The 27,172-nt window shown below is 46.3% G+C and overlaps 1 protein-coding gene across 5 annotated transcripts in view; it reads left to right on the top strand.

Moving 5' to 3' along the window:
* Positions 1-1,025: 1,025 nt before the first annotated feature.
* The window catches only part of LOC142590283 (putative sodium-dependent multivitamin transporter), a 118,102-nt gene continuing 91,955 nt past the window's right edge, over positions 1,026-27,172 (top strand). For 2 of the 5 annotated variants that reach the window (XM_075702282.1, XM_075702281.1), the window contains exon 1: positions 1,032-1,421. Coding sequence is in view for 3 of the 5 variants with exons in the window: in XM_075702274.1 (XP_075558389.1) it covers positions 1,555-1,557; positions 4,206-4,290 (88 nt within the window). In the remaining 2 variants the exon portion in view is untranslated. Of the gene's footprint in view, positions 1,558-4,205; positions 4,291-27,172 lie in introns of all 5 variants that reach the window. The other 3 variants (XM_075702277.1, XM_075702275.1, XM_075702274.1) reach the window with 3 other exon arrangements.

Here is a 27,172-nt window from a genome sequence, read left to right as displayed (position 1 = left end):
ACACAGGGTTGCTTGTTTAGTGGGCTGTGGTGCTTAACATCGCGAGGACACATTAGAGATGCAATTATTGCGTTCTTTGGCATAGCTGATGCACTATTATTTACGTTTATTGATATGTAATTGAGCGCAGTCACTGCGTTGAACTGCCGTGGCTGCTGCTAGTAATTTCTTGCTGCAGGGAGACATCTCGAAAGAAAAAAATAACATATCTAGATCACAGACATAGCATCCTTCGCAGCTGTTGGGTCAAAAATCTTCACTTGCTCAGAGATTTCCATCGCAAATAATGCCCCGACAACAGGAATCACTAGTGATCTGTGGGCTTTTCTCATGGCTACTTCGGAGCAAAAGTGCCGTGTAGCGAGATGCTTGTCCTCACTAGAGCAGCGAATCAAAGTGCCTGTCTTGCAAGCGTCCTCCATGACGCTCGGGACAAATACGCATCAATTGCTGTTGTGGAAAACGTGCATCTGTTTGCGGAAAATAAAATGAGCAGATGTCATTGTCGAGGCCCAACCACTGCTTCTTGTGCGAAACAATGGCTTTCGACCGAACTGCGAAAGAATAGTAGATATTGATAATAATAAATATTGTACGGTGCTTTCGCTGTCAAAAGATTTTTATGCAGAATAGTGGTAAGAAGAGAACGCAAGAGATAAACTAACACACACACACACACACACACACACACACACACACATATATATATATATATATATATATATATATATATATATATATATATATATATATATATATATATATATATATATATATATATATATATATATATATGTTAAATGCAGAACCAGATGAATGTGGTTGATAGGCGGTTGTTGGTGCTGTCGTTGTTGTAGCCTGTGATGCATGTGGCTCCTACCCACGATAGGGGATTGGCCAAGAAATGGGTGGATTATTCGAAATTATTATGGAGCATAAATTTCCTAATAGCTATTGAAATAGCATTGAATAGCGCAGAATTACCTGTTAAATAAAATAGGCGGTCTGATAGGAAAAGAGCGGTCTCGCGGCAGCTTGGCTAACGTCGTCCTCTTCTTTCTTTCATCTGGTTGTCTGCGCGGCAGGCGTGGTTCATGACAGCTTGTGACATTTCCCCGCTGGCAGACGAAGCCCGCCGGGCGAGTCAGTCATCCCGTGGGTTGTAACGCCTCAGACGCGCGACGTGTGTCCCTTCAGCCTTGGCCGAGCGTCGTCCACTGCTCGTGAGACGCGCAATGCGGTAGTTTACTTCGCTGAGGCGCTCCAGAATAACGTAAGGGCCGCCGTCGTGGGCGAGATACTTCTGGCGCAAGCCACGCTTCCGCAACGGCGTCCAGAGCCACACAAGGTCACCAGGATCGAAGTAAACGTGGCGGTGACGCCCGTCATAGCGTATCTTGGACCGGTCCTACGATTGTAGGGTGCGTAGCCTAGCGAGGCGTCGCGCTTCTTCTGCTCGACATAGGATCTCATCAATTGATTTGTTGTTATGAGCGAAGTAGGGAAATATGATGTCGAGGGTGTAGCGCGGCGGACGCGCATACAGAAGGAAAAATGGTGAGTAACCAGTGGTCTCGTGTCTCCCGGTATTGAAGGCATAGGTAATGAAAGGCAAGATACTGCCCCAATTGTTGTGTGCTGAATCGACGTACATGGACATCATGTTGGCAAGGGTTCTGTTTGTGCGCTCGACCAGACCATTAGTTTGTGGATGGTAGGGCGTAGAATGGCGCATGCTACATGAACACAGACGAAGGGTTTCTTCAACCACGTCCGCGGTAAACTGTCGCCCACGATCGCTGATTACTATGCGAGGAGGTCCATGTCGGAGTATAACGTTAGCGAGCAAGAAGATAGAAACTTCTGCAGCTGTGGCCGACGGCAATGCGGCGGTCTCACATTAGCGGGTAAGGTGATCTACGCAAACGATAACCCAAGGATTACCCTTGGAGGATCACGGGAAAGGGCCCAGAAGATCTATACCAACTTGCTCAAAGGCGACGCTAGAAGGGGGAGCTGGTTGAAGCAGGCCATGTGACGCTTGTGACCGACGCTTGTTGCGCTGGCATTGAGAGCAGCTGGCGACGTACCGTTCGATATCTTTCCGCATCTTAGGCCAGTAAAAACGTTCTTGAGCCCGGTAGAGTGTACGTGTGGAACCAAGATAACCGGAAGTTGGGTCATCGTGCATGGCGTGTAATACTTGGTGGCGAAGGTTCTTGGGGACAACTAAAAGGTAGCGTGCACCGGTGGTCGAGTAGCTCTTCTTATACAGCGCGCCACAATCAGGTAGGCGAAAGCGACTGCCTGCAGGTGACTCCTGTGCTGTCGCGAAGAGCGGTTGTAAGCTCTCGTCCTTGTGCTGCTCTGATATGATGGTACCTATATCCGGAAATTCCGGGGGCACAAAAGCGATGTATTGACCAAAATTGTCCGCATCACATTCAATTGTTTGAAGTGGCATCCGAGACAGACAATCAGCGTCAGCATGTCACCGGCCACTTTTGTAGCAAATAACGAAATCGTATTCCTGTAGACGGAGGGCCCAGCGCGCTAGTCGTCCTGAGGGATCCCGAAGATTCACAAGCCAGCATTGCGAATGATGATCTGTTATCACAGTGATAGGGTGCCCACATATATATATATATATATATATATATATATATATATATATATATATATATATATATATATATCCCCACTGTGCTAGACTTAAAGTGCAGAAGCAAGAAGGGTGAAAATGCAACGAGATTTCATGTTTGTTGACGCTTGAGCACTGCAGTATTGGTCAGACGGGTCTGCTTGAACAGAACGTGCAGGGGCAGGTGCGTGGCGGCGTTGGCAGGAAGTTATTATTCAACATGTGAGGAGCTCACAGATGAAATGTAGAGAACAACCATTGCCCTGAAGGTTCATTACGGTAAAAAACTGTATTCTGCTTGGAATTTTTCAGGAAAAGCTGCCAAATTATTTCTGATTAGAGGTTGCAGTTAATCACCAGAGCCCCACTGCCGGAATGATGAAAGAGGTCTAAGACGTCTTGAGGATCGCATTGCTTGTTCTTTGATTTTTCTTGCTCGATCAGAATTTGTTTATAGAAGTATATGGCTTTGGCCCACTGTATAAGTAGTCTAAGTCACTGTATCAGTAGTAGGATATTGTAGCGACAAATAAATAGAAACGAATTACGTTGTTTTTTAGATAACGAGCGTCGCCAATCTTGCTTAGAGGCCCAAAAGCAAACTGCACTAACTATACCTAAATTTAGTGAAATAAATAAATTCTCTTGATGAGTACATCTGAAACACCTTCAAACTGTTATACTGGGCTGTTAAAAAACATTCGTAATATTTATGACAGTCGACAGCCTCAGGAACAATGTACACACCCGCAGAATTCAATCTTATGGCCGGTTTGTGCCCATTCAGCTCCTCAATTGGTTTTGTGTGGCCCACAGCGTGGCTGAAGGGAGATCATAACCTGTAAACTAGAAGTTCACTCGTATATTCCTGGTGCTATTTGTGGCACCTCAATAGCTCGACATCTAACTCCTTGAAGACTTTCGGCGAGCATGCAGTCTATAGTGTGCAAACATAATGCCTTCTTACCTGACGCCGTACTCTTACAAAACACTATTTTTGCGCATTTTAAAGCGATATAGCTTGAAGGAGGACGTTATGCAGTGATCACGGCCCCAGCTGCGTTGAGCGTGAACGAGCTCTCTACCAATCACAGAGCGGCGCTCGGTTCCTTGAGCCTTGAACACCACCAGAAGGCACTCGCCTTCACACGTCCCTAGTGTTCCTACATACGCTCTTGCAGGTACCCTAGTTGCGCATAAATTTTCCGGTGCTGCTAGCCCGGCCATTCGCCTAGCGCTATCACGTGGTACAAGATGACCTCAAATGTTCCACTGCGCCCCTGCGAAGCCAACTTTACGGGCGCGACGCCGACTCGTCGTTTCCGTCAGTACCATCGACATTACAAAAGGCCGTGACCGTGCGTTTCAAGCATCGGCTCCGGGTTGCAGGCACCGTGTTTGACGATATTATGTCAGGACCTTGGTGAAGTCATACGAAGTAGATCATATTGACACTTGTATTCCAGTATGAGGGGGCGCAGCGCACCAAACTGCGCAGCTTGCTAAGCTGCTAAGCACAGCTTGCTAAGGTTGCTAAGCTTTTTACGCGGTGCCGTGTGGACAGACAGACGTGCATGCGCCGGCGACTGGTATGGCTACTGCGTATGCGCCGAGACCGGGCATCTCCGAAAGGGATCAGGATAGGCAAGGTGAGTTCACTTTGTTTACACGTAAATCAACATTTATCCCGAGTAACACCACTGTTACCGGTGAGTGCGTACGCCTTGCATGAGAGGTTGATCACATGTACGAATTTTGGCGTATACGTTCAGCGCGACAATGACGTGGGACAAAGAATGAATGACACGTCAGTGTCGCCCTGCACATATACGTCAAGAACGTTAAACTACCAATTTGTTCAACTCGCTGTGTTGCTTGTACGATTCTTCTTACTATGCGGGTGTTGAAAAGTGTGTTTAAAACAGTAAATACTGACACGGGGGGCCGCATAACGTAAAACTATTCCACTATCTTTTATTCCAATGTCCTTACGTGAAATTTGCGTAACCACCGACGCAAACATCGGGCAGTCACCCGCAGGGCTGCCAGAACAAACCAATCAAACGCTCTCCTCGTTCATAAGGGGTCACTTTTGTTTGCTTGAAAAACGAATAACATTGCCTACACTGAGCGGCTTGTCTTATCTAATTGGCTCACAAGAGGCAAGGAGCACGCTCAAGTGGAGAGGGATTCGATGGGGCCGATCCAGTGCACTGAAAATCGATAACCGGATGAAGAGGGTGGTGTCAGGTGGTGCCGTCGTCTGCGATTGATCCGCTTTTTCTTACTTAGCATGCGGTGGCTCGTGGACAATCGCGGCGGCCGGCAACGGAATCTGAAGAATGATGTTAAGACGGATCCTCAGGTTGTAAACGCGCCGAAAGTTCTCCAAAAGGTTACACCACCACAAAAGTGGCAGGTGCGAGTAGCCAGTGCCTCAGCGATCGGCGGCAGCCATCTTTTAATCCTTTCGGAACGGGGCAGCTTGCAGCTATTAAGAGGAAAATTCAGCTTTGTTCGGCGTATTAATGCATCTTCAACGCGTACACGTCATTTTTACGCCATGAGTTATCGAGCTTTTTTTTGACGTCACGTAACAGGCAAGCGAAGTGGGCGCAGCCCGAAAACTTTTGACCGATAGCCGAGGGCTAATGACGAAAATATGTTGAATGAGAAATAACTATTTTTCTTTTATTCGGACAAATCGTGCATAATCAGTGTACACACGTCATATCAGATAGGGAGCTATCGTGGTTGTCGTGACGCCGTGTGACAGACAGGTAAAGTGGCGGCGGTCCAAAAAAGTTTTTGACCGATCGCGGAGTGTTTATTGCAGAATTGGAATAAAATTTTAGAATAGTTTTACGTTATAGCGCCCGTGGAGTGAGTGAGTCAGTGAATAAACTTTTATTTGGTCCAGCAAAGCGCGATAAAACGCGCACCCGGCTAATCCCACGACGGGGTTGACAGATCTAGTCTGCCGGCCCGATCGCGGGCGCGCTGGACGGCCAGGATTTGATCCTCAAAGACAGGGCTTCGCAGGAGCGCGTCCCACTCCTCCTTGGTGAACTTCGGGCCCAGCGACCCGCACTCCCAGAGCATATGAGACAACGTATCTACCTCACCACAGGCCACGCAAGAACAAGTTGGATAAATCTCTGGATATATGCTATTAAGGGACGCCGGATTTGGGTACGAGTTCGTTTGCAGAAGTCTTAGTGTGACCGCCTGCGGCCTGCTCAGCTTGGAGTGAGGCGGGGGGAAAACCCTTCTCTCTAAGTAAAAGAATTTCGTGATTTCGTTGTGTGTGAGAGGAGCGTCTCTGTGTCCGGGGAGAGAGTCGCCCGATCCGAGGGCAGCGCGGTCTGTAAAGCCACGCGCAGCCTCGTGGGCGGACTCGTTGAGGTTCAGAGGAACCCCCTCAATCGCCCCGACGTGTGCAGGGAACCAAACGATCGAGTGCATGGAGGTGTTGCCCTGTTTGGCGCCTTTCAGAAGTTGAACTACCTGCCGGGCTACCCGGCCTTTCTGGAATGCCCTAATGGCGGCTTTCGAATCGCTATACACCCTGTCTCTCCGACCGTCTTGCATGGCGAGTGCAAAGGCCACTTGCTCGGCCACCTCTGGGTTCGTCGTCCGGACGGAAGCACAGTTGCTGACTTTGCCCAGCGTGTCAATGACGGAAACCGCAAAAGCCTTGCCGTCTCGGTATGCAGCTGCGTCCACGAAGCTTGCTGCGATTTTGTCTTTGTTTATTTGCTTTAGTATATTAAATGCTCTTGCCTTGCGACGACCTGCGTTGTGAACGGGATGAACGTTGCGGGGCAAAGGGGCGACCACGATCTTCTCCCCTATTTCTCTGGGGATTTGGGTGTCTTCAGCCAAGTTCTTGGTTGGTGCGAGTCCGATCTCCTCGAGGATACGCCTGCCGGCTGGCGTGGTGGACAGCCGAGTTGGCTGGGCCCATTCCTGAGCCTCGTCTATCTCCTCCATGGTGTTGTGTATGCCGAGCCGAAGGAGGTCCTCTGTATGCGTTCTGACGGGCAGCCCGAGGGCTCTCTTGAAGAATTTTCTAATGAGGGCATTAAGCTTCTCCCGCTCGGCTCTGAGCCAGTTGTGCATGGCCACCGTGTAGGTGAAGTGACACAGCACAAAGGCGTTGATGAGCCGAAGCAGGTTGTCCTCCTTGAGGCCACGATGTCTGTTCGTGACCATTCGGACGAGGCGAAAAGCATTGTCGGTTTTCGCAATTATCTTGCGTAGCGCAGTGCCGTTGCCGCCGCGTGATTCTATGAACATATCCAGGACTCTGATGGTGTCGACCCTGGGTATCGGGTCACCGCTCCGAGTGAACAGGTGAATGTCACTTTCCGAGACCGGTTTCCAGCCCTTGGGTCTGCGGCCTTTTTCTTTTCTATAAAGGAGAAGCTCAGATTTGGTCGGGGAACATCTGAGTCCGGTGGGTAGCAGGTACTGCTCCGTGACATCTACCGCCTCTTGCATGGCGCTTTCCACTTGCCCTTCGCTACCGCCGGTGCACCAGATGGTGATGTCGTCTGCGTAGATGGTGTTCCTTCAACTTGGGCCAGATTCCTCGAGAGGCCGATCATGCAGATGTTGAAGAGAGCAGGCGAAATGACCGAGCCTTGCGGCGCGCCCCGTGCGCCCAGGAGCACCTCGTCGGAGACAATGTCGCCGATCCGCAGCCTCGCTTTCCTCCCCGTCAGGAACGAACGAACGTAGTTATATAGTCTGGGGCCCAGCTTGAGGTCTGCCACGGAGGCCAGAATGTATTCGTGGAGAACGTTGTCAAACGCTTTCTCGAGGTCGAGTCCGAGCACGGCCCTGGTGTCTCTGGTACTGCCATCGATGATTTGATGTTTGATCATCTTCATGGCGTCCTGCGACGAGAGGCCGGCACGAAAGCCAATCATGTTGTGAGTATAGATGTTTTTCTCTTCGAGATATCTGTTTAGTCTGTTGAGGACGACGTGCTCCGCCACTTTCCCAACGCAGGAGGTGAGAGAGATCGGTCGGAGGTTGTCCACATTCGGAGCCTTGCCGGGTTTGGGGATCAGGACGACGTTGGCGCTCTTCCATTGCTCTGGGACGCTGCCGTTTTTCCACGTCTCATTGATCTTCTCGGTGAGGTATGCGATCGAACCGTCTTCAAGGTTCCGCAGCATCTTGTTGGTGATTCTGTCGGCACCTGGCGCACACTTCCCCTTGAGCGCGAAAATGGCTTGCCTAATTTCCCCCACGGTGAAGTCTTCGTCCAATTCCGTACGGGCTGGTCCGAGGTAGTCGGGAAACCGGTCTTCCTCGTCGCCATGCTTTATGGGAAGGTATTTCTCCATGAGCTTGGCAACCAGCTCGTCCCCGGAACAGGATATGGTAGCTTCGTGAAGGGCTCTGGCGAGCGTGTGTCTCTGACTGGATCTGGTGCTGCCCTCGTCGAGGAGATGTTTAAGCATTCCCCAGGACTTGCCGTTACGCATCTGCCCGTCGATCGAGTCACAGACCTCGTCCCATTGCTGCTTGCCGAGGGTCCGACAGTGATCTTCGATGGCCTTGTTAAGCTCGGAGATCTTTTTCCTCAATCTTCGGTTAAACCTTTGTCCTTTCCATCTCAGAAGCAGCGCCTGCTTGGCCTCGATCAGATGGGCCAGCCTACCGTCCATCTTTTCTACCTCCAGGTCGCTGACGATCTTCTTAGTGGATGACTCGGCATTACTCTTGATTCGCTCGCACCAATCTTCCAGGTCTTTTGGGACGGGTGCGCTGTCGTTGCCGCGGAGCTTGCGAAAAAGGTCCCAGTCCGTGACAGTGAATTGTCTGGATTTACTTCGGGTGACTTCGAAGCGGGTCTCGAGCACATAATGGTCGCTACCAAAATTTATTGCGGTGTTGCTCCACTCGGCTCCCTCGACGTTCTTCACGAACGCCAGATCGGGGGTGGTGTCCCGGCTAACCGAGTTGCCAATTCGGGTGGGGAACGCCTTGTCCGTGATGAGCGTGAGGTCCATTTCGTTGGCGTTCTGCCACAGACCCCGACCCTTGCTCGTATCGTAGACGTACCCCTACACGCCGTACGGTGCGTTGAAATCTCCGACGACGACCAAGGGATGGGTGCCGGCCAGGTCGACGGACTTCTTGAGTATCGTTTTGAACTGCTGTTGCGAGTCCCTAGGATTGCTGTAGATGTTGAGTATGAACACGCTGTTTCTCCGCTGGTTGCGTTGTCTCGTATTGAGCAGAACCTCCGCCATGACGTATTCGACCTTGCAACTCGCCAGCTTCACGTCGTGAGACAAGTGTGTAAGCCTCCTGTCAACTAACGTGCACACTCCCCGACCTTCGGCCTGCACGGAGACGGCACGATAACCGGAGAGGGATGCGGCAGAGACGAGGGTTTCCTGTAATGCTATTACTTGTGGTTTGTTACGTAGCGACCTTAAATATTGCTGCAAAGGAGCCCTCTTATTGGAGTACCCCCTGCAGTTCCACTGCCAAATTTTGAACTCCTCTTTGGCACTATCCATGATTAGATAAATTGTCCGGGGTACCCGCTGTAAGCACAGGTGCACGCAAGAAGTTCCCCCCACTCTGACGTGCCGATGTGCTCGTAGCCCTGATTTGAGTCCCCGACGCGTTCGGAACAACGACCTGCATCGGAGTTACGGACGTATTATTCGGAATCACCAGACGCTCGAGGGCGTCCATGCGATCGGCCAGCGCGCCGAGGCCTCTCCTCGGGTCTCCTAGGGCGACTTGCACCTGTGCTACTGCTGTTGGTGTAACTGCTGCACGCTCTTAGTGAGCGTGGCCAGCATGCCTTTGACCTCATACGTTTGCGAATCTGAATCGTCCTTGCTGGAAACTGCCCTACGCTTGGCGGCGCCGGCCGAGTCGCAGGCCGGGACTGGTGCTTCTGTGGCGGTCGGCGCCGACGCGTTGGGTGTAACACTCTGACTGATTACTAATTTCTTAATCTCTATCATTTCGCTAGCCATCTTTCTGATCATTTCTTTTAAGTCCGCGTTTTCCTTCATAAGGCGCGCTACCTCTGCCTCCCTGGATTGCTCTGGAAGCGGGTCGCGTGGGCCCCGGGTGGATCTCGCATGGGCGAAGCCAGCAACCATATCTGCCCACCATAGCGTCGACTTTCTCTTCCTCTGCTGGCCGGCACTGGACCCATACCGGGCCCTTGAGACAGAGCGGCTCCTGGAGCGGCTTCCGGTTCTGCCCCTGGACATAGATCTGCCCCTGGACCGGGATCTGCCCCTGGACCGGGATCTGCCCCTGGACCTGGAACGCCGTCCGGAAGGTGGAGAGGGGCTCCTGGATCTAGAGCTCCCGCGAGCCGCGGAGCGACCCGCGGCGGCCCGGAGTTGTCGCTCGCCCATGGCGAGGGCCGGAGACTTGCTTCTATTGGCTCGGGATCGGTCCCCGCGCCTGCGTCTGACGAGGTACGGCGTCTGGTACCTCTGCTTGCACTCCTTGGCAGCGGTGAAGTGTCGGCCTCCGCACAGCCTGCATTTGGGGTCGCACTTGTGTTGTTCGTCCGGGTTGGCGATGCCGCATCCCCTGCACATAGTTTCGTCCGGCGAGGGGCAGACATCCGCTCGATGCCCGAGGCGGCCACAGGCGTAGCACACCTCCACTTGCTTCCTATATAATGCACACCTGACAAGTGTGCCGCCGTACGACACGTAGTTTGGCACCTTGTAGCCGTCGAAGACCACAACCACGGTGCCCGTGCTCTTGATTCGTTTGGCTCCCAAGGCCAGCGGGTTCTTTGAGTTGACAATCTTGCGATCGAGCTCCTCCGGGCCTTCACTCGGTGCGATGCCGCGGATGACGCCTTTGCACGTAGAGTTGGGCGCTGCCTCGTACGCGTTCACCTCGTGCTGCTGGCCGCCAACAGCGATGCACTCGACCCTGACGTAGAGGGTCGCATTCTCTCTGCTGGGGGTGCTGATGACCATGATATTTTGTTGGAAATTCGGGCACGTCGTGTCCGAGTCCCGCTTCGCCTGGTCGAAACCGACTGCGTTCCATATGGCCTCGGCCACAACTGTCGGCCCCACCTTGCTGATGTTCAGACCTCCCTTCGGCCTGACGATGATCTTCGCGTCTTCTTTGGGCAACGGAGGCATCCTTCCACCCCGAATAATTTTGGCTTTAGCGCTGCTGCGGTCTCGGCGACCCTTTGCGGTCGCGTTGTCATTTGGCTTAGCGCCGGTAGAAATGGCACCAACTCGCTCGACGGGCGCGATTTGGCTCCGGAGCGCCTGGCAGCAACTGTTTGCCATCCGGGATCCTTGGAAAATTCCTCGGGAGTCAGAAGCTTCCCTTCCATTTCACATTCCATCACTGCAGACACTGAAGAGAAAAGCTAGCGCCGCAGCAGCACTTCGCCGCGCTAACACAAGCGCGGCTAGGGTTAGCGTCGCAGCGGCGTGGTCTGGACGGAAAAGGCCGATAAAATCGCAACAAGGCCACCCACCTTCAAGAGTCGGGTGTCTACGGGATCGCCACAACTTAAAGAGTCCGTTGGCACTAAAATAGTCGCACTGGGCTCAAATTAAATCACCGAAATCATTTTCAGAAGCGGGAGCCGGTCTTCGACGCTTACTGGCACGTTCGTCGTCGTCGTCTTCCCCCCCCTAGCGCCCGTGGACTCGTTTATCTTTTGTGGTTGACGAAACTAGCGTTTTATTAGGCGAACTTGTGCCCTCAAAAACAGGCTACACTCAAAGAACAGCGATAGCGGCGAACACTGTCGGTTATCGTCGAAAATATGATCAGCCAGTCAAGCGCGTCAGCTTTTATACACGAGCCATCGAACGTTCCACAGAAATCGCTGGTGCCTGCGTGTCCTGAAGAAAGTTCTACACCAATCGCGTTGCGCATACATGCAATCAGATTACACAAGGTTCAGTGACAACAGACCGCGAATAGAACCCTCACTATCATCCCATAAACTTCCAACACATGCATGCGCATCCCGCGCTGAGCGATAACATTTGTTGGACGGTGAAAAGGCTCACCGGAAAAAGATCAACCTGTCACTGGTGATAGGTAGCGTGCAGTGTTTTTACACCTTTCTTTTCTATGGTAGTGATACGCGCCCAGCCTGGATCTGGCAATGCCTGCCTTGCGCACTCAACCAATTTTTATTATTCTGTGAGTTTGCTTCTCATAATTAGGTTCCGCTCTGAGTAATTAACCTAGACAAACGTACTTCTTTACAGAATCTGAAGACTGACTGGCGATCCTGAACACTATCCTTTACCAGGCTATTGAACATAATTTTTGCTTTCTGCATACTAATATTCAACTCCGCTCTTCCACTTTCTCTGTTAGGCTCCTCATTCATTTGTAGTAATTCGTCCCCAGAGTTGCAGAACAGGACAATATCATCCGAAAACCAAAGCTTGCTGAGATATGCGCTGTTGATTCCCACTCGTAAGCATTCTCAGTTTAATAGATTGAATACTTCTTTCAAACACGCAGTGATTCTGCCTGCAGTGATTGTTCACGCCGTGATGGTGAGAGATTGTGCCTCCTTGCCTAACCTATTTCTTGATAGGTAACGTTTTGCTTTTTTTGTGGAGAACCAAGGTAGCTGTGGAATTTTTGTTGATTTGCCAAGCTATTGGCGTACTCCTTCTGCACACCTGACTACGTAATATCTCTTTCACTGCTGGTATCTCTAATGAATCAAATGCTTTTTCATAATCTATAAAAGCCATATAGATAGGTTGATTGTACTCTGCAGATTTCTCGATTACCTGACTGATGACATCGATGGGATCCACTGTCCGTCCCTAAATCCAGCCTGGTCTTTTGTTTGGCTGAAGTCAAATGTTGCCTTTATTCTCTTGGAAATTATTTTGGTGAATACTTTACACAATATTGAAAGCAAGCTAATGGGCCTATACTTTTCGATTCTTTAGAGTCTCCCTTCTTGCTGATTAGTATGATTTTGCAATTTCTCCAGTTCTCTGGTACACTTGAAGTCGTGAGACATTTCGTCGTGAAGTCGTGAAGCATTTTAGACATGGCTTAGTTACAAACATAGCTTAAATAGTGAATCATTATGCATTGCAGAAGTTCCATTGTCAATTGGCAATTTATTCTGCCGTTCATATGTCAGTGTAGAATTTCTGACTGATGTTTCTGTTGTGGTGTGTGTTAAAATAAGAAGTTCTAGACGAGATGGATGAATTACATCAAGCTTTTGATCACGTATGGAATATGGGAAAGCGTCCACAGCGAAGATCATGAGGCAAGCTCTGGCTATATCATATGACTGACTGTCAGGTTGTCCAGGACGCTAAACACATAGTTTGCGGCGCCTTGCGTAATCCAACTCGGTAATGTTGTATACAAAAATCGTGAATAATTATTGTGGTTGCACGTAAGTAACATGACAACTAGTATAACTCGAGGAGAACTCACGGACTGCCAGAAAAAGAAATGCGAACTATCGAAATTACTATACCACCAAGTATTATGACTATGAAAAGGGAAACAGCACAAAAAGAAAGAAAGCGATGCATTCAAGGCTTTATCCATCGTTACATAGAAGTGTGAGAGATGTTTTTATTCATGTAGGCGATAACGGCGTCGTTATTCATGCCATGCAAGGTTGTTGCACAAACATCATTTCAAAAAAGTCAAGTCTCGCCCCAAAGGGGAATCATCGATTGCGATAGCAAATTAGTAGAGAGCTATATGAAGTAAGAATAGTAGTTTGATAGGCCGTATAAACTCGCAAACATTCGCATACTAATTAAATTTACAAGCATAGTGTCATTACGCACAGAGAAACATGAAGACATAACACTCTATGCCCGCGGACACTCGCTGTGAAAACGTTGGTGTGAGGAAGCACGGCAGCAGCAGCGAGTCAAGTGACCTTCGCGTGGTCTATCGGTTCAACGGAAACTGAGCGGCGACAGTGGTATATACGAACCGTCGACGCACCTAAGAGGCCAGATCGCTTCAAGGCCTGGGCGACCGCGTGCTGTGACGAAATGCGGGGTTGTTGGCGGAGTATTACGCCGCACCCTTCCCTCTGCTCCCCATGGCACCTAGCGCACGACGGAAGGCGACTCGCTTCCTTGCCGCTTTCCTCCCTTGCGCGTGCGAGATTGAGTCGCGATCGTCAGCTCCCCTTGAACGCTTTCACTCGCATATACAGTATACGATGCGCGGCGATCGTCTTATCACCCTTGGACTTTACATGGAACACCACGGCGGCGCGATGCCGACGACGAGAATGCGACTGAGCGTCCATATAATTGCTGTTGTAATAAAATGCCCGCCACGTAACAGAAGCCGGCAAAGCCATGCGCTGATTGAGCAGTGATGCAGCTCGTGACTTGGAAGACTGTTCACTTGACGTGGCGCACAACAGCACCTATTCTCGCGTTCACATAATTTACTGGGTAAACAGTGATGAATCTTCAATATGAACTTACATCACACAAGGTTAGTTTGTATGGAGGTACAGTTCTTAATTTAACTAAGGGAGCAAGTGCGACTGGAGAAGACTTCCGCCGATAGCTGTTCTCAAAGCGTATGGCAATATAATTTGACGCAGCAATATTTTTTTAACGACAAGTGTGGCACGCGAGTGAGGGCAGATATACTTTCTGGAGGTATCTTCTTTAAATTTTTCAACACGGAACTGTACACACAGCGATAACCGAACGCATACCGCGACCGCCAATGCTGGAGCCGCGCACTTTTGCCGCTAACAATGTGGCCGCCGGAGGTTCATTCACTCCCGTAGGCGGCGGCTGGGGCTGCCATTCTGAGACATATATATGTCCTCCTTCGTATTTAACATGAATCGAGCACCACGCCGCTCCCTGCATGTGGAGACGGTAGTTTCGGCGGAGTGTCTTATGTCGTGGGCGAAGCGGTGCGGGCGGCTCAAGTGATTCGAGTGGCGTTCACCGCCGGTTTGAGTTATTGAGACACATGGTCGTTTGGCTGGTATGGAAAAGTGCGTGGTTGGGTGGACAGTGCGGGCAGAGACTTGGGAGACAACGCACTGATCTCCTTAGCGCCTGATCGCAGCAACGACTGGCCCGAGGCCTTTGATCAGCAGCATTCATTAATCATGTACACTCGCTTTCCTTATTGAATATGTATACTCGCAGTGTAACCTCGAGTGTCTGCAATAGAATTCAGTCGGAGTTATTCTCAAGCACGATCGTGAGTATCGAAATAAGAAAACATGAGAACAAGGCCGCGGCTCAAGAAGAGCCGACAACGACAGGTAATTACAATATCAAGAAAAAAAAACACGCGGGGGGGGGGAAGAAAAAGAAAGCTTACTGGTAGGAAGTATCAGTAATACTCCGTCGATATTGATGAATTTAGTTTACATTTGGCTCACACTACAGCTAGAAATGCAGCCAGAAATACGGATAAGTAGTCCGGAATCCGATTTGAGAATGATCAGTTTAGTTGCTTTGAATAGGAACATCTTCGTTGTTTTTCTTAAGAGTGGCTTCCGCATTTCAGATGCTCATGATAGAATATCACCTTTAGTCAATGTCCACGTCAATGTCCATTTTGTTCCCGAATTGCATCATGAAGTAGACAGAACCAGTTTTAGTATCTATGCACTGGATCTAAGGCATGGTGGATTGATATCCGATTAGGCTTCACTCCTCGAAATTCAGTAATGAGAACGAACGATTTTGTCACTTCAGGAATGCGGAAAGCGCTACGGAAGAAATGTTTCCTTTAGTAATTTGTTTACTTACTGGAATAACAAAATATTTTTTGTATACATGAAATGAGTACAGCCTCGGACGTCTGCAATGTATTGAAGTGTTTTTTTTTCTTCTGAATCTGTCGCGTAAAATATTCACATACATGTATTCTATAGGCGACAGTGCGGACTCTTCTCACTATTTCATTCCAAAACATAATAGCGTTATGCTTACAGCTGAGGTCGAGAGTCACCGGCAATGTCAGAGCAATGAAATTCTTATTGCACGGGAGCTGTGTTCAGAGCAAACGGAGAAATTGAGGTAATGCGAGCTGTGTCACCATCACCAGTACTCCACTTAACGCTTTAGATTGCAGCGTTGTTGTTGGACGGTGTAGAAGCTGCGCCTGTAAACGAACACAGAAGAGCTTTCTTTACTCGGCATCATTACTGCCCGTGACGACTGATCGTTAAGACATTCATTTAATACAGGATTAAAAAAATTATACATCCAATACGTGTATCACTTGTTCTCGACGAAGCTGAACCATGAGGCGCTTTACATTTCTTCTTTCCTGTTAGCTGAAGAAAAATGTGTTAATTGATAGTGGGTGGGAGGCGAGTGCCACGCCAACATTTTCCACGAAGGCTCAGCAGTGGTGTTGCTGCATCAGTCGGTTCTACATTACTAATGCTTCCCAGTAAGACAAACATGGACAAACGAGGCACACTTATCGCTGTAGCATGTTTCCGTTTATCATCCCGAGCATCCACTGCGGTCCACCCATACCAGTTACTCCGAGAAAGTAACCACGTTTTTCATTCAGATAGAGAAAAATTAGGGGTCTCATAACACTCTTCCAAGTAGATAAAAGAAAGAGTAACGAAAGCTTTTTTTTACTTTTGCGTAGAAATAACGAGCTCCCATCTACACTTGACAATGTTACCTAGACGAATGCAACGTCTCGTACGTCTATACACCCCTTGGCCTGTCTGTGCGGGAAACGCACATCGCATAGGCCAAAGCTTCTTGTAAGCAACCTGTGCGAAAAAGTCGGTTTTTTTACCTTTTGTATGAATACAGCAAGAAAATATTTATTTTGCCATCTTTCCTTTATAACGCCAACCAACGTGTGGTCTTATCGAGTTGGTGAGGTCATTTCAGGAGTCTTCGTTCAACACAAGCAAACTTTTGTTATTGCCATAAAAGATAGTGAGAAAGTATTGCAAAGTGGAGAAAAAAAAGTGCATTGCTGCCCAGCTTTATTTCCAAATAGCTTGAATAAAGTTATGCTAAGGTGATTACAGTGATGAATATAAAATATAACGACACATAATATCCATGTGCCGAATGACGCAAGCTCGCGCCATTTATCAAGCAAGCCTGGCCTTAATATGCAAAAAGCATATGCTTATAACGCCACCGCCGATGTGAATGTGTGAAAAGCTACTTTTTTCTCTTTTTCTTGAGCAGGGCATGCTTACTATAGAGTGCCATGGCAACAGAAATAACAGCTGGTCACTGAAGCGTGGAGGAAGGCGCCGGTGGCTGAATGCTTCAGCCACTAAGCCAGGGTGGCTGTAGCGTATGCTTTCGTGCTATGAAGGGTTTCCGCCTGGAAGTTACTATTCATAATAACTTTTAAAGTGAAGCTTTCCTTGCCAGCTTTCCTGCACTTCCCTGACCAAGGCTGCTCGGTGTTGCTGTCTTGCCGGCCACCTCAAACTTTAAAAAAATTACTTGCGTTTCCAGTAGAAAGATCGAACGTCAATGCCATGATACAGCAGCCCGCCGCTCCAAGAAATAGGCCAGAATTGCACGCATAGTGCTACATTGCAAATGCCAACTGGCTATTTTAGATGATCGCCGCGTGTGATACATTGCGTAGCACGGGTACGCGAGATAAAAATAGCGAGTAATCATATGATTGTAAGATTCTGTCCTTGTAAGATCCCCTACCCAGCAAGGAGATGGAGGAATTAGAAACTGACATACTGACAGCAAACAGGCATAATTGTGCTCGCAACACATGAAATTTTGTCGTTACATTCATTCTCAAAACAGCACCCGCGTAGCATCGCCCGTAGAAGATAAAAACACAGCACATGATTTTAATAACTTCTTTCAATCGGTGTTTACTCATGATGTAGATGTTCCGACATACCCATACCCATTTACCTTTAGTAATCAACAGAGAAAACTAACTGACTCTCCAAGAATTTCCGAAACTGGCATACTCGACGAAAAAAATATCGACGAAAAAAAATGCAGCGGCCCTGATGGAATTCCGAACGAATATTTAAAACGGTATGCATAACCTGTCAGCATGTACATGCACCTGATATGCACAAACTCAATACGGGAAAGTAGCCTCCCATCCCAATGGAAAATTGCTAAAATTGTTCCACTACTTCAATCGGGAGCCGTTTCATCGCCAGCAAACTACCGGCCTATATCTTTGACTTGTACTTGTTGTCAAATGCTTGAGCATATTATTTTGAAGTTCATTACAGAATTTGTAGAAACTAATATCCTTTATCCAAACCAGCACGGCTTCCGTAGTGGGTTATCCACTGTTACTCAACTAATAGAAATAACTCATGGCCTTGCATAAGCCTTTAACAACCGGTTTTAAATTGATATGCTCTTTCTGGGTTTATCAAAAGCCTTTTACCGGGTATCTCATGCGAAACTAATTTTCAAGCTTACGAACATACTCAGGAATGGGCCAATGACTTGCTGGGTAAGTGATTATTTGTCCAAGAGGAGGCAGTTTGTGGATCTTGGAGACCACTTCTCTGATCCTGTTCCAGTTGTCTTCGATGATGATGATGGAGCCTCAGGTAATGGCACAAGCCCACTGAGGAGGATAGACCACGAATCGAGTGGTAATATGACTCAATAAATAAAATAAGATAAAGTGGTAAACAAATAAATAACACGCATAAAGAAAGGAAGACAAATAATCCAAGATTTAAAATAAACTATGAATACATCAGATGAAGTATTGATCAATACTATAGTAAGCCTTGCGTTGATAGGAATGCTAAAGAAAGGATATACTTAAACTTGAGTAAGGTAAATTATGAATAATCATAGTAAGATTTGAACTGTGAATTTGTGCTTTTACTTTTTGAATTTTCTAAACTGCAGTAGAAATAAATCAATTCTTGAAACTAAAAACTATTAACAAGGCATTCTTTTTGTGCCACATAGGAAATTATAAATGGCTAGGCAAACGTTCCTGTGGCTATATCCCAAAACTGTTGCTGCAAGGAAGAGTAACAGTGCTGCTTAAAGGTAATCCTAAATTTTGAAGTGGAATTTCTAGACATAGTTTTCAATTATTGGAAAACCGCCGGCATGCTAATAAAAATGATCTATAGTTTCTGGTTCATTGCAGAGGTAGCATAGAGGGGATATCGCCAGACCACATCTGTGCAAGGAAAAATTAAGTGTTGGAATACGGCAACGCCGCCTAGTAAATGAAACTTCAAATTTCCGGTTAGTACACCAATGCTGGTTCCAAGAATAATTTAAATGTAAAAAATCTGAAGATTTTGCTAATGACAGAACTTTTTTGTCCTCGCTCAAAGAAAATTGCCGATATCTGGCTGCAGTAATGTGCGCAGTCGCCGGCAGCACAAATAGCACAGGACCTGCTAAAGAAGTTCTTGCTAAGAAATCGGCTTTTTCATTAATATGAATGTCTCGGTGGCCAGGGACCCATATTATATGCACTAAAGTTAAGTGAGGTGGAGCTAATGAATAAAACGTGTTTCCGGTTGGCGACTTTGTAGACGCAGTAAGTGCACTGCATACAGATAGAGAATCTGTGACGATAATAACTCTTGTAATAACAATGCGTAAAAAATGGACCTGGTTAACTAATAAATGCATATTGTCCACGTCGTAGCGAAGAATCATAAGCTCTTAAGTAGGTTTGAACCGTAAGCATGCGGAATCGTGTGTGAAGAGTAGGTAGGCGCGCTTCCTGGTATATTATTAGCAACAAATTTAGGAAGACCTAAACATAGTCGAAGAGCTTTTCTTTCTAACAGAACAAGGGGCCTTAATATATATTTTGCACTTCCGGAGAACAAAACACAACCAAATTCTAGAATCGGTCGTACATACATACAATAAATCAAAATTAATGTGTCACTTCGCATACCAGAGCGTCGGTTACTGATTCTACGTAGTAAACCTGCGGCTCGTGTCGCCTTCGTTCCAATATTTTCTATGTGAGAACGCCAGTTCAGTTTTCCGTCATATGTGATACCCAAGTATTTAAGCGACTCTACCTGAGGAATGGTTCTCTGTTCATATACTAATGATAACTGTAACGGAAAGCGGAAAAACAAGGACTGCACTTTTGTTTACGTTTAGTGACAGGTGCAGGTTGTGAAGCCACGTCTGTAGAGTACAGAGGTACGTTTGCAAAGACAGGTGAAGGGAATTGATGTCTCTAGCTGTCACGAAAAATGCAATGTCCTCTGCATAGACATACAGATTCACATCCTGGTGAAGTGGTACTGAACTCGTCAACAGGTTAAATAGTATAGGAGACTGAACAGCCGCCTGGGGCACCCCTCTTGTCTGATCGAACATTCTTGAAGAAAAGCCGTTTTGAAGACAATGAAATTTTCTGTTTCTTAGAAATTCAAAAATCCATGCCGTTATATATTTCGGAAAATTGTAGGACTGTAATGTGTCCAGCAGTAGAGAGTACTCAACGCTGTCATAAGCTTTTGCTATGTCACGTGTCACTAAAGCGCTAACTTCTTTTCTGTGCTGAGCAAGTTGGATGCGGCTTTCCAAATCTACATGCGCACACCAAATGGAGAGACCGGGCCGGAAACCTATTTGACTTGGGCTCAGTAACGAATTTTCACAAATATGATCCCCCATCATAATATCATATAAAACTCTTTCAATTAGTTTTACCATATTTGACGTAAGAGAGACAGGCCTAATGTTGTCAAGGTTGTAGCCAGCTCCTTGTTTTTTAAGCAGCGGAATAACTTTGACTGTCCTCCATTCTAGTGGAATCCAAGCATATTTAGAGAATAATTAACTCGTTGAGAATGTCATCAGAAGACATTTCAAACAACATTTTTAGCATGGCATTGGAAAGGCCGTCAGGACCTGGAGCTGAGGCAGGCAGAGATCTAAGGACATTAGAGAGCTCTGACACTGTGACTTCCACGAAGTCATCAGCGATGGGAGGTCTTAGTGGCCCAATCGGCAAACGTGATGTTAAGCGTTGCGCTGAGCCCTTTCTTATGAATTCTAAAGAAGCAGATAACCGCGCGGTGAAAGTATTATCGATTCAGTATTCGCTGGTGTTGGCATGAATTTTCTATATCGAAGGGATCTGAACAGAGCTTTTTTGTTGCTGGGCTTGTTGCTTTTTTCTTGCTGAGAGGAATTCATGATGTTTTACGTCATACTTGTGTTTGGCGTTCGAAACTGTTCTCTTGAACGCAGCAGCTGCGACTTTATAATCACTCCAGTTACTCGGGCACTGATTGTAAAGTAATTTCTTCCACGCGGCTTTTCGTCTTCTATATTCCCGCGTGCAATCCGAATTCTACCAAGGAGAGGTAGTACTTTTGCTTCTCTTAACATTAAATTGGGATTTCTTAAAGGAACTTTTTACTACTGCGCAAAACCTCATGGCTTTGATGTCATTCGGTAGCGTTTTCTGGGAACTGAGTACCGTTTTCAAGATACTCTGAAATTTCTGGTAATTGACAAAAGTACGCGTCGGAGACTCCAGGGAAATAACAGGGCAGACAATGTCAAACCTAATAGGTGGATGGTCTCTATTTGAAGCTGAGTCGACAGTAAACCAGGAAGTTACGGAAATTCCTGAACTGACAAATGTTAGATCCAATGCCGATTTAGAAATACCCTGAATATAGGTAGCTCATTTCGTGTTTAAGCAACAAAAATTTTGATTAATTGCCCAGTCGGATAATCGCTTTCCCCATGAGTCCGTTTTGAAACCCCAAGACACATGATGCGAATTAAAGTCTCCGGCTATCACAATTTCTTTCCTACAAGAGTTGACAACGGTATCGAGGAAACGAGTATCATGCACGCCTGTGGGAAAATATGTATTAACTAAGGAAAATGGGGAACAACCAGGAATAGTTACATCTAAGCTAGTATCTCACACTCCGTAGACATATACTGGTAAGAAATTTTTACTTTGTGGCATACTTTAGTTGCTATCAAGAAAACAAGTCCTCCGCCTCTCGATGGACGGTCCAATCGAAATAAACGATAATTTTGTATATGAAAATCTCGCCCTTTGGAGAGCCAAGTTTCCTGCAAAAGGATAATGTCGGGAGAAAGTTATGAGCAAAAACATATTAAATCAGTAGCTGCAGAAACAATGGAACGGCAGTTCCACTGTAATACCTTTAAATAACCTATTATGAATTAATGCGTGCTTTGGAAACCGCTTGCTCTAAAATACTGCCTTTTAAAAAATCTTTCTTCGAAAGACTGTCTTTACCGTACTTTGTTGGTTTTGATTGAGGGTCAGAGCTGGAAGAGTTAGGATTAGAATCTGACTTGGAAAGACTATCTTTCACAAACTTTTTGGTTTTTGAGTGCGGGACAGAGATCGATGAGTTATCGTTAGGTGATCTTGTGCGTTTAAGAGTCGGGAGGTCCATTTCTACACCCTGGTTGTTTTCCGACACTGATCCTAAGAAGCATCCCTTGTCGGTCTGCTGAGTTGAAGTTGATAGCCTCGCATTGTCTGCGTCTTGTACAATAACTGATGAGGGATCCATTAGTTCTTCAGCATTCGATGTTAGGGTCTGTGTAATAATCTGCGAGCTAGCATTAGAACTCGCTAAAGGACTGAAAAGCTGAATCATTTGTGATGTCAACACTTGAGCTAGAGTCTCCGACAGGTTTGATGTTAGTCGTTCCATAGCTTTTGACAACGCCTTTTCGACCGCCGTCGCAATAGAATCGGAAAGGGCTGAGTCTGCAACCATTTGCTGACGGGCTGTCACTCCTGCACATCCCTTAGACCTCCCCTGGACCTCAAGAACAGCATCACGGCGTGAGCAACGTCTCCTTTCAATTAAATCTACAATTTGCATTTCCTGTGATCTTGCAGGACAGTTCGAGTAGTTGGCGGAATGACCACCACCACAGAGACAACATTTTTCTTCTTTGGAGGAACAATCACTAAAACTTTGGCTGTCTCCACAAGCACGGCAGCGGGGTGCAGATCTGCAGCCTCTGACGCTGTGGCCAAATCGCCAACACTTGTTACATTGCAGAATGCGTGGAGCTAGTGCTTCTACCTTGTATATTAGGGGCCAGATCTTAATTTCTGTTGGCCGCATCGTTCCAGCACATGTAACTATGACTGACTCTGTTAGTATCTTCTTATTATCAATCACTCGACTGCACCAGTAAACGGAGATGACGCCAGCTACTGAGAACATTTCTAAAATCTCCTCAGGGGTTAAAGTGACGTCCACCCCTCGTACAATGCCTCTGGAGCATGCGAGATGTGGTGGTACGAAACAGCTCACCGGATGCGAAGCGAATGTGGAACAATTCAGCAGTTCTTTGACACAAGGTGTGGTCTGGCGAGCAGCATAGTATGCCACCTCTGCCGAATTGATGGACCTCTGTGATTTGACGGAAGTGGGGTGAGGCCTTCTGCAATTCGCCCTGAATCGTTTTTGAGTTTTTCCTATTGATCGTCCCTCCGTCGGTCGGCACCATGGCGACAGGAACAGTGCCGCCTCCACTGAGAAGAAAAAACTCAAGCGGCAGCTCCTGAGGAGCTACCGAGGCTGACCACGGGGAAGCCCCGTAGCCAGGTGACGCTACAGACATCAAGCAAGGCTAACACAAAAACACTTCAGAATATATATATATATATATATATATATATATATATATATATATATATATATATATATATATATATATATATATATAGTTATGCGAAATTACAAGCTGACCAAAGAAAATACCACCGGATACTTGACCTAAGCCCCCAAAGCAGGAGAAGCCAGAACCGAGGAACGCGATTCCTAAGCGCAGAGCAAGCACAGCCGCCACGTCACCTCTTCTTTTTTTTTACTCTTCATGAATGATATTGCGAAAGAAATTATTGTTAAAATCCGGCTGCATGCAGATTACTGCGTGTTTTACTAAGAAATTCAGAACATTGATTGAAAAATTAAACTCAGTAACGCAAAAAATAAATTCGGGCAGTAGTGCAAGGACTAGCAGATGTCAATCAATTTAGATAAAACAGTTTCAATGTCTGTTACAAAGAAACAAAGAAAATAAGCTTATTCTTATTCCATTAGCAATGTCGTCAGCCCAAGTGTTTCTGAGCACTGTTATTTAGGACTCATCATTTCTTCCGACTTGACATGGACTGCCCCTATCCCACAGGTAATCAGGAAAGCAATGCAGAAACTTTCTCAAGAGAGTCTCGCGTCATTCGGCATTTGAAACTAAGCTCGTAGTCTAACGCCACACTTATTCGGCCAATCCTAAAATATGCGAATATTGTTTCCTTTTCGCACACGAAAAATAACATCCAAACACTTCAAATGATTCAAAGGAAAGCTATCCGTTTTCTTTATAACCGCTACAAGCGTACCGATTCACCAACTGAGCTCTCACAGTGTGCAGGCCTTCACACTCTAGGAAACAGAGCGAAACTACAGCGTTTACAACTTCTACAACTAAAAGAGTTTTCCTGCAATAATAGCGCGTTCTTGTTCTCCTACTTCCCGCAAGCTGGAAGAGAATGGAATTAATTGAACCCGCGTGTCACTGATCAGACAACGTTTCCCAAATTTATTGAGCTTGCCGACAAGGCAGTCCTCTCTTTTACTTATTTATTTTGTTTACCTCTATACATTTGTTCCCAACCACTCTGTGTGTATATAGATGTATATCTGTTCAATACCGGCCCGACCAGTGCCGGAGGTGCGGCGGGCGTTAAGCACTCTCCATACGTGGGCCGATCTCGAAGATTGTGCAACACCAGCCGACCAGTCTTGGAAGTAAAGCGGGCGTTAAGCATTCCTAGGATTACGGGGGCCGATCCAGTAGATAGTGTAACAAGACATTATTAACGTCTTTGTACACTATCTACGGGACCTTATTAAGGTCTTGTTGTGAAACTTAATAACAGGTACAAATTGAAGGTCGTACAGGTCTACGCACCTGCATCTAGTCATGATGACCAGAAAGTCGAACGCTTCTATGAAGATGATGTATGTAGATACCTTCCCTCGCAGGTGTCACTTTACACAGTTGAGCACCTGAAAAGAAATGATACAGTCCAACTAGCCAGCTATAGCGACAAACTTTCAAAACACCATGGTTACCTATGCAATTATAGCCCAAGGGGTGTTAATTGGACGTTGTTGTTCTTTCATTTGCAATAAAAATTACATCGATACTCCAGGCAAACTTTCACCATCGGCATATGCATGCCGTATATGCAAGGTGGATTGCGTTACTATTTAGTCGCAGAGGTTGTTCAAATCAGGGCTTCGCTGATGACTGAATTATACCTTGGAATTTGGAGAGTGGCAGCCCACAAGCAAGTGTCATGAAAGGTAACGTTTACAGTGCATGCCTTGTGCCATAAACATTCTTTGACTGTTAAATATAAAAAGTGCAAAACAATATCAGTATTCAAACCTGCAAGTGATGTAACTTTGATGGCGTGGCTCTTTAGGGCAGCATTCATGTCGCCGCGCTATTAGTGTAGGGCCTCTACACGGCGTGTTCATGTGCTTAAGGTTACCGAAAATTTAGCCGCAATCGCGTTTTTCGCGTCCGCGTTAGTAGGTCGCGCGTATAATTAGAACACCGTTCGTAAAGGCACAGTGCGACCTTATAGCTTTCTGTTGCAGTCGAAATTTTTTGCCGGTTCTTCATCACTATAGCCATTTGTAAACATTGTTCATTTGTTTTTCTTTCTCTTTTTGTGATGTCTTGAAAGTTAAATTCATTCTATGCCTAGAAAGACGAGCGCGGAATCATGCTGCATTTGCTTTCACTTTGCATTGTACTTGGTAAAATGTTTCGTAATAACTTTCAATTTGCAGTTATCATTGTGATAGCTAAAACTGAAGGGGTAACATCTGGCATAACTTGAGCAAAGCAACAGAAAGTGCCAGCATGGAGCGAGAAAATCTTCAAATCAGCTGAGTACTTAAACATTATCTTTCATACCTGCATTTGGCGCATCAATTATTCTTGGAGGCCACAGAAAACAACTTTGCACCAATAAAGCGTTTGCGTACTGTGAAACCCTTAATCTCAACTACTACCTTAGCGTTACGAATAAATAGGTCAGGCGATCCCGTATTTGCGCGAGCTAGAGTAGTAATCCTACTTGTATGATAATTAACATCTTGAAAACAAATGCTGAGTGATTAGAGCTCTTCACCTATTTCAGCAATTAGAGTTTCGTTCCTTTTACAAAAGTAGGATTTTGAAAATTCTAGGTACGAATAAGTTCAGTGATATTAGGGTAGGCTCGATGCTTCCAAAAAGAAAAATTGGAACGCTTGTAAAATGGCCAATAGCTACCTTTCAGTCTTTGAGACAGCGCCGTCGTTTTCTTATTTTTGAAGTATTCAACTAATTTTTATCAGAATTTTTTTCATCTGTCTGCGTGATTTACTATAATTGCAAAAGCAATTTCGTCATATTAAGGTAGTTTTATAGGTTTGTCAAATGAATTTCAGCTCACTATTAATAAAAACTGGCTGTGTTGCACGAAAATTGAAATTAGCTGCCCGAAATAAAAAAAAACTAAAACGTAGCATTTTCTAAATTTCCTAAGTTTATTGCATGTGTGACGATGGTATAAAACATTTCAAGGCTAGTAATGCCGAAGGCCCTTCCGTTACTAACGGTAGCCTCCCGATTGCGCAATATGTGCCCCATTCTATACTTCTGGGCATGACATTGGGATCGTTTGTGTTCTCCTTATCAATTTCCGTCAAAAGGTTCAATACATGTCGCCCCTACAAAAGCATAAACAAATATTTGTAAATATGCATAATGTATTCGAACTACGACTCACCCTACGCCCGACATCCTGCCATGAGTGCTGTTGAGCGGTTAACACATCGTTCTCGTGCATTTCTCTTTCCTATACTTTTTCTCTCCAACTCCATATACTTCTCCCTGGAAGTAGCACTTCCCTTTAATGAAAGACAAGAATTATGTAATTTTACCGTCCCTGCAGCCGCTAATAAAACAATACAGTCGAATTTGCTGAAAAGTGATTCGGTTACTCGACGTGAACGCGTTCGTGGGAAGGTATCTGTATAGCGCAACAACAGAAAGACACAGGAAGAAACGAAGACGAAGACAAGCGCTATACGAGATAAGCGCTTGCCTTCGTCTTCGTTCCTTCTTGTGTCTGTGTTTTGCTGCGCTATACAGATACCTTTCAATGCTGACCGACCAACAAGCCCATATCGCCACCCTAGTCGCATTCATAGGGTGGCGTCCTAAGCCTCTCAGGCGAATGAATGGTGGAAAAAAAGCTCATTTCGACGAAGGCCCGCCCCACGGCCAGAGCGTCAGTGAAGGCGCTTTTCTTTTTTTCTACTTCTCTACTTTCTATACACATATATATATATATATATATATATATATATATATATATATATACAAGAGAGAAGAAGCTAGTCTGCGGGGTTCGATTTCTGTTGCTCATATATGCAGCTGCATCCAGCCCACATCCGTATCATACGAC

Source organism: Dermacentor variabilis, chromosome 8 (genome assembly GCF_050947875.1).
Source record: "Dermacentor variabilis isolate Ectoservices chromosome 8, ASM5094787v1, whole genome shotgun sequence".
Classification (NCBI taxonomy): Eukaryota; Metazoa; Arthropoda; class Arachnida; order Ixodida; family Ixodidae; genus Dermacentor; species Dermacentor variabilis.
Note: the sequence above shows the minus strand (reverse complement) of the source record. Positions and strands in the feature narration are given on the sequence as shown.